The sequence below is a fragment of the Lactuca sativa genome, chromosome 7 (assembly GCF_002870075.4).
Source record: "Lactuca sativa cultivar Salinas chromosome 7, Lsat_Salinas_v11, whole genome shotgun sequence".
NCBI classification, from domain to species: domain Eukaryota; kingdom Viridiplantae; phylum Streptophyta; class Magnoliopsida; order Asterales; family Asteraceae; genus Lactuca; species Lactuca sativa.
Genome location: NC_056629.2, coordinates 157,087,829 through 157,097,947, shown reverse-complemented (window position 1 = coordinate 157,097,947; position 10,119 = coordinate 157,087,829). Strand labels below are relative to the sequence as shown.

The window sequence follows — 10,119 nt, the reverse complement described above, 5'->3', positions numbered from 1 at the left end:
CTCACCCTCTTCTCTTGAAGGATTATCGACATTTCCGTGCCCTACCTTATTAATGTTACTTGCAACCTATCAATCTTAATCTTGGCATAGAAATCCAATACATTAAACCACCAAAATCAGAAAATTGGAACGGAAACAAATTCTCCAATCCATCAAAATCAGAAAAAATATATATATATTTTTTAAACATGTAATGAAATCAAACCTAAATTCAAATCCTTTAATAAAAATATAAGGCTAAGAACATGCGGAATCCTTAAACCAAAAGTTCAGATGAAACCTTCTATCAACAAGCTTTTGAATCTTCTGAATCGACACTACAAATAAAAAAAACTCAATGAACTAAAAGCTAGAGGATGTGAGTCTGAGCATGAACTGTGGAAAAAAAGGTGAACATACAAAATTCACCGAACACTATATCGTGCACGATTCAGGTTTCCTCGAATTCGGTTTTGGATTCTAGACTTTATACAATTGTCACCTTTCCCTTGAATACAATCGTCAGATAACATCTATGGAATGTTTGAAAGGGTTTCTGCGCCATCTGGCGGCGGGTTTCTGGAGAATGGGGAAAGGGTCAACCACATCGTGCAGGTTTTGATAAGAAAAGGTTGTCGGTGACGGGCTTTGGTTGGCAACGACAACAATTTTAGTTGAATAGGAGGGGTGGCACCGGAGAGAGATGAGAAAAGGGAAGGGGGAACTGAGAAGGATGTTCGTTTGGTGGTGGCATAGCAGCCGACATATGTTGGTGGTGGTAAAGGGGGACATAAATGTCGATGGAATTTCAGGGAAACTATTTGGCTCTTGACTGAGAGCACGTCGGGTGGGTTAGTAAAGAGGAAAGGGTTAATGGAGAGGAAAGCAAATGGAGAAAGTTAAAGGGGGAATGAATATGATGAGGTGTGCATATAAATTTATTTATCAATTCTTTTTAATAAACATAACATAAATGATAATTAAAAGATAAACTAATGGTAAGAAGGACAAAATAGTCTTTTTAACGGCAACAAGGACCAATCACACAACAAAATCAAATTATAAGAATTGCCCGAATTTAAAAAATAAATTAGAGATCAAACGCGTAAATTACACTAAACCACATGGACCATTCGTGTAATTTAGTCTAAAAAATGGCTTAACACATGTGAGTCTTCAACTGTTGCTTTAAACAAAAAGTTAAATGACTTTGTCTAAAATAACAATTTCAACCTGTTTTAAGGCTTACCTGAGAGATTAATTATGAAATATTATCAATAATTTGGATGTGTCGTGATTTAAACTTTAAATCTCACGTGTGTAATTTTGCATCTCAACCGATAAGGTCTCGTCCTAAGGTCTTTAATAGTAGACTATAAAACCAATAAGTGATTCAATATGTATGAGTTTTTGGATAGGAAAAAAAGAGGTGCTTATTATTTATTCTCACAATAAGCTAATTTGAGTGTTTGGATAAAATCCAGCTTATTAAACTAGATAAGTAATTTTAATAAGCATCCCTCCTCATGCTTATTGCTTATTCCCACCACAAATAAGCTATAAGCAATAAGCTAAAAAACTAATCCAAACACCTTAGTGTTGCATAAATCATGATGGTGCATTTATTTTTATGGGACTTTGGTTTTTTGAAAATATATTTTATCTTTAAAGATATGATAATGATTCACAACATAACCTCTTTTTAACAAAACGAAAGTTCCATCATACATACTATTTTGATATTTAATCATATAAATAGTACGAACGTATAAAGCGAGGAAGCTAGTGAGAAACAAAATGACTTATAAGTACAAGCATAAAGTTAGCTAGAGACATTTATTTCTATATATCGTATATGATCATAATTAAGCACATCACTCATGCTTTGATTTAATATTTACTTTCTTTAAACAATGTCTATATGAGACTTTTGTTTTGTTAAAACATATTCTATCTTTAAAAATAATTGTACAATTATTTTTAAAATGATTTTGTAACAGACAATAAATTTATTATACTCTTAGAGTATCTTCAACTCACTCTTATTCTCTATTATTTTCCTTATTTTTCCCCTATTCCTCTCCAATCCTACTCCATTTATTCCCCAATTTTGAGGAAAATGAATAGTATAACACCATATTTGGTGTTATACTATTCATTTCGCCCCAAAATGAGGATGAACTTTGAGTTGTCAGTTTTACTCTCTCGTTTTATATATTTATACATTTCTGGGTTTTTATCTACTAATTGTTATTTAAATGTAATATTTAATACTTATAATACTGTGTTATATATTAAATTATATTAATTAATTATAAATATAAAGTTTGTTTTCTGTTTAACAAATTCATATTAAAATTTAAATACATATTGAAATTTTAAAACCCAATAACGTATTTTACAAAGGCTTATAATTACGTATTATAAATATAATCTTATTTATTTAATATTATTGTAATGAAAAAAATATAGACTATATATTTGTTAAAACCAAATTAATAGAAGATGTATGTTTGACAATTTATATAAGTTAGAAAAATAGAATATATACTTTTTGGGGTAAAATGGGGTAAAAATTTAAGGGTTTGAGATGAACTTTTCATGTTTGTCCGATTTAGTCACCAAAGTTATTTTTCTACGCAATAGGTCACTAAACTTGTTGGTAACCTGTTAATTACACCATTTTACCTGATTTTATAGGTTGCCCAGTATGACTTGCCATTTTACTCCGATCTACGTCACCTCAAAGTCATTATCTCCTTCTTTCCTTTCCTCTCTACACATCTAATTGCATTCTTCGTTCTTTCCTTTAATCACACGCATTTGGGTTTGACTCTCATTTGAATTTGGAATTAAAAATTAAGAATTGGGGATGATTTTATCATAAATGGTTTGACGATTCAGAGAAGCTTCAATGGTGGTGGTGAATTTATACAGAATAATTGCAATAATTCCAACAGACAAACCTCCCAGAAACGCCTGAAGAGGTAACGGATGAGCATTTGCCTCAACCGAAGTCATTGCTTTCAAACTCTCAAGTGCCTCCTCCTTCAACGTCTTTTTAGTTTATGTTCTCTTAGACCTAAATTTCTAGTCCATAGACAAAATTCTCAACTCAATCATTGCTAATACTCGCATATAATTGCAATAGGTTCAGTTGCGAATCATAATTACGGTTTATACAAATCAAACTCCTGTGATAGAGAGAGAGAGAGAGAGAGAGAACATGAACCAGTTCTTTGGCTAGCTTTGCACGAGGACGGATGGAGCGAAAGAGGAAGATGGAGATGGTGTCGGTGTCGGTGAGGAGAACGTTGGTGGCAACTTGGAGAGTGGTAGGGTCATCGTCGGTGGAGATAAATGAAGGTATAGAGAAAGGGAGTTCGATGGGTCCATCTTCAGGCAAGGCCAAATCGGGAGTTGAGCTACCAATGGGGCAAGAGGCCGGTTTCAGAAACCTTCCCGAAGTCGAAATTGAACCGAAATTGATTCTCGGTTTCACCTTCTCCGGCAGAAGATACATCGGATTTCTTCACACTTACGATTAATCTCCTAGGATTTTTGAGTGAAGCGAGACTGGTGTGAGGTGTAGTGGCAAGGAGAGAAATGAGTTAGAGGTGAGATCCGGAGCCATGATTGAAAGCAAATGTCGGTTGACTCTCTATCTCTGGCTCTTTTGTGTGGGATTTGGGGGTGTGATTGAATCCATTCAGTGTTTGACCTATTGCGCAGAAAAATAACTTTGGTAACTAAATCGGACAAACGTGAAAAGTTCGTTGGGTTAATATGACATTTACCCCAGTCAAATCCTTCCTGACATGTATATTACCTTTGAATCCGATTGCAGGTAAGAAAAGGGTATTTTAAAACATGGAAATGAGAGTTTATTACTTTAATGTGCAAAAAAAATAGTTTAGTGATCTTTTAAAACAAACACAAAAAATTTAATGGACTAATATAACATTTGCCCTAAAGTCTAAATTCAAGATATTCACGTTATACAACCAATCCTTAACCAAACTCAATCAAATCAAATCAAATAGTAAAATTCTAAAAGTATTTATTAGTAGAGAAGTGAAAGTGTTGGAAAAACTTTCAATATTGTCAAGTAGAGCCCGAGATAATATATATTTTTTCATAAAGAAGCCAATAAATATTGCCTTTTTGCACATACATTTGCATAAAAAATTGATGGCCACTCATAGTGGAACCCTTGTGTGGATGTGGCCTGTGGGTGTAGACTGGGTGGGAGGAGAATCTTTTCGTATTGACTTAAAAGGGTATTACGAAACAATTTAATATATACAAATTCGTTATATAGCTCTATCTTATCATGAACTAAATACACAAAATGCTCTACTATTTACAAAATATATAGAATAATCAAGAGTAGGATTATATATATCCTGAAAAATAAAGTGGATATATAAAAAAATATTATACCTTTTGTTATAACAATTGTTATTGTATAATTAAAATTCAAAGAAATAGCCACTTCAACAATTTTCGGCTATATTTCAATATATATTATATAATTTTTTTTGTAATGATTAATTATATGTTTGGTATAATAAGTTAACTTGAAAATTATCAAAAAATACATGTCGTAAAAGTAGCAACATCACCTTATTGCCATAAAAAAGTTAAGATGCCGAACTAATTATCCATATCATATAAACTTATACTTGTGAAAATCATTTTAATATAAAAAAATTGACACAAATCTTGAATCATGATCCTCAAAAGCACAAAAAGTGGTATATAGTCGTCATCTACGAATAAATTTGAAAGGTGATTCGTTTTGAAATGAACGGATCAAACCGGCATAGATATAAACGCGATTTGATACCATAAAATCTTAATATGCACAAAATGAAAATCATACATATAATATTCTCATAGGTAATGTCTTTCATAATTCTTTTTATTAATATAATATCAATAAAACTTTATTATTTGATATTTAACTATTTATTTATATACAAAAAAGGAGTAATCTAACCGATTAGTTTTTATTATTTAGTTTAAATCATATGCACAAAAATTACCAAAGATGCATAAAAGATAACATTGTATTTGTAAACTTTTGTATATTTATTTTATGCATACGTATCAATTAAACTTTTCTTTTATATATGGTATACTTATTATAGAATATAATGATTAGAAATATTATTCTAAGATTTGTGTTTTTGGAATTTGGAAGTAATTTTGAAACATGATGGTGGATGTGGGGATGTACCATGGAATAATGGTGCGCATCACACATGCATGCATAGGTTATGGACCACATTAGATGTGAAGGTGGGGTATGCATGTGCCATGTTGGCTGGACATGACATGCTGGAAATCGATTATTATTATTATTATTATTATTATTATTATTATTATTATTATTATTATTATCTTGTAGGTAAAATTAAGAAAATGAAAACCCAAAAGGCCGAATACAATGCTTAGTAAATCTTGTTCGTCATATGTTGCGAAAAAAACATACAAAAATTGTGGAGTATCGAACAATGTCATGTTGAAGTAGTAATTAATGTGTGCCTATGTAAACCTCACAACCCCATACAGATAAACGAATATAGGATCCAAAATACCTAATTTCGTTTTTCAAGGGTAGTGTGTTTTTGATATAGAAGCAGGATGAAGGAGTTCGACAACATGCAATGGCAAAAAATGAACCTGTACGTAGTTAACATCCAAATAAAAACATATTTCATAGTGTTCATATTATAATTCTAAATATATAAGTCAACTTGTAGTAAGACCATTCGGACATAAATCTAATTTATATGACATGTGTGTCGATTAGGGATGTGAATCGGCTAGGAACTGGATTGGAACCGAAAGAATTATGAAAATCGATTAAGGAGTAAATATGGAACTAAGAATCAGACCGAATACCACTAATCAGTTCCGGTTACGATTCAATTATACTAGGAAAGTGTGTTATCTAAGAAAGCTTTGGGAACCGAAACCGAAAGAACAAAAATCGAAAATGATGAATTAAGGTTACATGGAACCGAACTGAATACCATTAACTGGTTCTGGTTTCGCTTCAACTTTTTGTTGGTAAATTTCATAACCAAAACATAAAACGCGGAAGCATAACTTTGGATCTTTAATCTTTAATCTCGAATATGATTATAAGAAACTTAAACACAGTGGCGAATCTAGAACCAAAAGCAACGTGGTTCCTTATGTAAATTAAAATTAAAATTTTTGAAAGAGTAAAAAATACTAACGGTAGCGGGTCGGGTTGTATGTCTAAAATATTTAAACATCGTTTCAAAAGTTATAATAAAGTTCTTACAACCGAACCCTACGAGGTCTTATATCTTGAAACATTTTCACAATTGGGTTGTTACTGATACATTTTAAAATATTTTTTTCAACATACGACACTAAACTATCACTAAAAAATTGATCACTCGTTTTGTTGCGTATATCAGTCTTTATCAACTTCATTGCTGAAAATGTGCGTTCCACACTTGGTGTTGCTACGGGTAAGATCAATGCAAGTCTTACAAGAAGATAAATCTTAGGAAATATTATATGTTTCTTTTCTTCGACCATCTTTTTGTCAAGGTCTTCAATGTTCTTTAAATCATTAAATCGTTCATCTTCTTGCACATCTTTAATGTAATTTCCAAGTTCCACTTCAAGAACTCAAAAATCATAATCTATTGGAAACTCTTCCGGATAAAGTGTAGCCATCTTCATTATTTTATCTAAATCAAAGGCTTTGAAAGATTCACTAGGGCACAAACAAGCAATACAAAGAAGTAAATTTGTGTCTACTTCATTAAAGCGATGGTTCAACTCTTGAAGTTGCATATCAATCACCTCCTTAAACACATCAACTTGATAGTGGTGCAAATTGTTAAACCTTTAATATATATATATATATATATATATATATATATATATATATATATATATATATATATATATATATATATATATAATGATAAAAGACAATAAATTGATAAATCAATGTGGTAGTTGGTAGTAACAAACATTACTAACCTGTGGACCTCTTCGACGACTATATCCATTATAATATGCATCTTCCATATCCACGACTTCAACTTCATTTTTAACACAAAACAAAGTAATTTTCTCTAAAAGTGGTTCTCATCCTATATCCATAATTTATTGAATTGTTTTTTTTTTGAGCTACTTACTTGATTCATGGCATTTACGATATCTTGGTCTTTTCTTTGTAGTATTGTATTTAAATGATTTGTAACTCCCAAGATATCAACCATCAAATGTAGACAAAACACAAAATCAAACGATTTTAACAACTTTAAGATGCGAATTGCTTCAGCCTTACGATCACGATCAGTATCAAATTTACAAAGGTCTTCAAGTACATCACAAATGGAAGCATATATGGTCTGGATATTTAATAAAAATGCAAAATGAGAACCCCATCGAGTATCAGAGGGTCGTTTAATATTGAGTTCTTGATTCAAACCAGTACCACTCTCAAGCTCACTTGAAATATACCACATAAAAATAGAATTAGTTGAACAATTAACATAAAGAACTGAAACTAAACTACATAAAGCATACCTTCAGCCAATGTTGCCATAACTTTATCTGCTTGTTTTTTTCTTAACTTATCTCGTCGTTTGTAAGAAGATCCATAAATATTCAACAACCGAGAAACCATATCAAAGAAATCATTAACCGTTATGTGATTCTTTGCAACAAACACTAGGTCTAACTGTAATTGGTGAGCAAAACAATGAACAAAGCGTGCAGATTTTATTTCATTCATAATCAAAGTCTTCAATCCATTAAATGCACCACTCATGTTACTGGCTCTATCATACCCTCGTCCTCTAATCCTAGTAGGACTCAAATTCCATTTTGAAAGCATATCATAAATGGTAGCCTTTAGTGATAAAGTTGAAGTGTCATTAACATTTCTAAGGCCAACAAACCTTTCTACAATTTCACCTTTTCTATTAACAAATTACAAAACCAATGCCATTTATTCTTTACATGACACATCACGTGACTCATCTACTAAAATTGCAAAAAAAGTCATTTCCAAGATCTCCTGTAATAACAATTAAAGTTACATGTAAACATGCTTGCACAATATCTTTCTGGATTTCACCGCATTTCATTTGAGCATTTTTTGGGGCATTCTTTAAAACAACACGTTCTACAACATCACATCGATCGGCTAATCATTGTCATAGTTCTAGAAAGTTACCTTTATTATCTGAGTCTTCCTTCTCGTTATGACCACGGAATGCTAACCCTTGTCGGAGTAGGAACCTAACACCCTCAATTGAAGCATTCATGCGAGTCTGATATTCTTTTTCTTGTAAAGAAGTTTGTTTCTCAAAAGCATACGTGATGGATTGTCTTTGGTTGTCTTTGGTTCATCAAACTTTGACACTTTTGGACATCAATAGTGTGTGGAGTTCCTTCTTTGTGTTTATCTATTCCTGATTTCATATTCCAAGCTTTGAATCCAGATTTCACAAAATGATCTGATCCACCTTGATTTGGTATACTTGATTTGAATAGATAACAATATAAACAGAATGTAGCATCCTCTTTTATACTATATTCTAACCAATATTTATTATCATCAAACCAAGATTGAATAAATCTTCGATGTTTACCTCCAAAATCACGTGGTGGAAACTTATGATTTAGAGGTTGGAAAGGCCCTTTTTGCAAGTACACTCTTCTAATTTCATCTCTTTGGTTTACATGATAAAAATCTATACTTAGTCGTTCAAATGGATCAACAGGTAGTGAGTTTAAATCAACCTTCGTATACTTTTGTTGTTGTTCATTATCTTCTTTCTTTTTATAAAACTTATGCAAAAACATTCTTGTATCTTGATACTGAAATTGAATTATAAAAATTAAATGTTATAAAATTATCAAAATAATTACCATTATCAAATATCAATATTGTGTTATCAAATAGAAAAATCATAAAATCAAGACAATAACAATTAAACAATGTTCTTATATCAAATAGACAATAACAACAAAACAACTAAATAAATTATGAAATTTAGTGATCAATAGACAATAGTCCCCATGAAATGGCTTAAACTTAGCAGATTTTGTCATGCCTATGTTCCTTTTCACTGCTGGAGTATCTCTAGCGATTGTATACAAGGTGGTGAATAAACATATCCTGTAGAACTGTAATTCTTATGATAAAGATATTCAACTCTATAACTATTAAGTAGCTTTAGTTGTAATTGTATAATGCTTGACCTCAAAGTTACTCCAAGTCAATAAGTCAAGTGAATGAAACTTATAATCATACAAACTAGTGTTACAAAGGGTTTTCAACAGCAAGAATTTGGAAATTGTAACAAACTTACAAACATCAAATTCTCAAAACTGTAATCTGATCAATAAGTCAAGTGAATGAAACTGATAATCATACAAACTAGTGCTACAAAGGGTTTTGAACAGCAATAATTCAGAAATTGTAACAAACTTACAAACCTCAAATTCTCAAAAATGTAATCTAATCAAGATTAAAGAAACATGGCCATAGGGGACGGACGGTGGGCTGCTGGGCTGGAGTGCTAGTCGGTGGGCGGTGGCCTGGCCGGATGATGATTGGAGCAGGAACGATCGACGATCGCAGTAATGACGATTGTCAATTGATGCAGCGTTTCTACGTTTTTCTTCCCCTGCGAGAACGAGAGTATCGTACGTCAGTATGCGACGTTCCTTTTTCCCTTTCCTATTTTTTTAATTCATTGGTTATTGGATATTTAGATTGGGCTATACATTAGGCTGTTAAATGTGACAACCCGAAATTTCTAGCTTACATTCTTCATTTTTATTAAAGTTACCTTCGTTTTGCTATTTTATAATGAAGTTTTGGGTCTAAAAGAGTGCTTAAAGCTTAGTATAATTGAGATACGTGTCGGAGGATGGGTTAGATTGGGTGTAGCATCGAAAAATCAGGCCAAACACACCAAACCAGGTGTGTGTGGCCAGCCAGCCGCACACAGGCCAACCACACACCCCTCCAGCCGCACTCACCCTCCTATATATACTATCCTTGGTCATTTTGACCATTTCTTACACTTCTACAAAGCAAGGACCCGAAAATCCTCTCAAGTATCA

General features: G+C 32.1%; 1 protein-coding gene across 1 annotated transcript; it reads right to left on the bottom strand.

The window, feature by feature from the left end:
* Positions 1-6,106: 6,106 nt before the first annotated feature.
* Positions 6,107-8,309, bottom strand: LOC111900137 (uncharacterized). Its single transcript, XM_023896009.1, has 6 exons — positions 8,219-8,309; positions 7,567-7,944; positions 7,475-7,488; positions 7,173-7,388; positions 7,015-7,076; positions 6,107-6,182 (listed from the first exon to the last, which is right to left on the bottom strand). The coding sequence occupies exons 1-6, from the start codon at positions 8,307-8,309 to the stop codon at positions 6,107-6,109; spliced, it is 837 nt and encodes a 278-aa protein (XP_023751777.1).
* Positions 8,310-10,119: the final 1,810 nt, after the last annotated feature.

What these genes read in the sequence shown, in the direction of transcription:
- LOC111900137 (XM_023896009.1), bottom strand. Translation starts at nt 8,309, where the DNA reads ATGAATGCTTCAATTGAGGGTGTTAGGTTCCTACTCCGACAAGGGTTA. An exon ending in GGAAGACTCAGATAATAAAG is followed by an intron (nt 7,945 to 8,218) that starts GTAACTTTCTAG and finishes GTGAAATTGTAG; the next exon opens with AAAGGTTTGTTGGCCTTAGA. An exon ending in TCGTAAATGCCATGAATCAA is followed by an intron (nt 7,077 to 7,172) that starts GTAAGTAGCTCA and finishes TTAAAAATGAAG; the next exon opens with TTGAAGTCGTGGATATGGAA.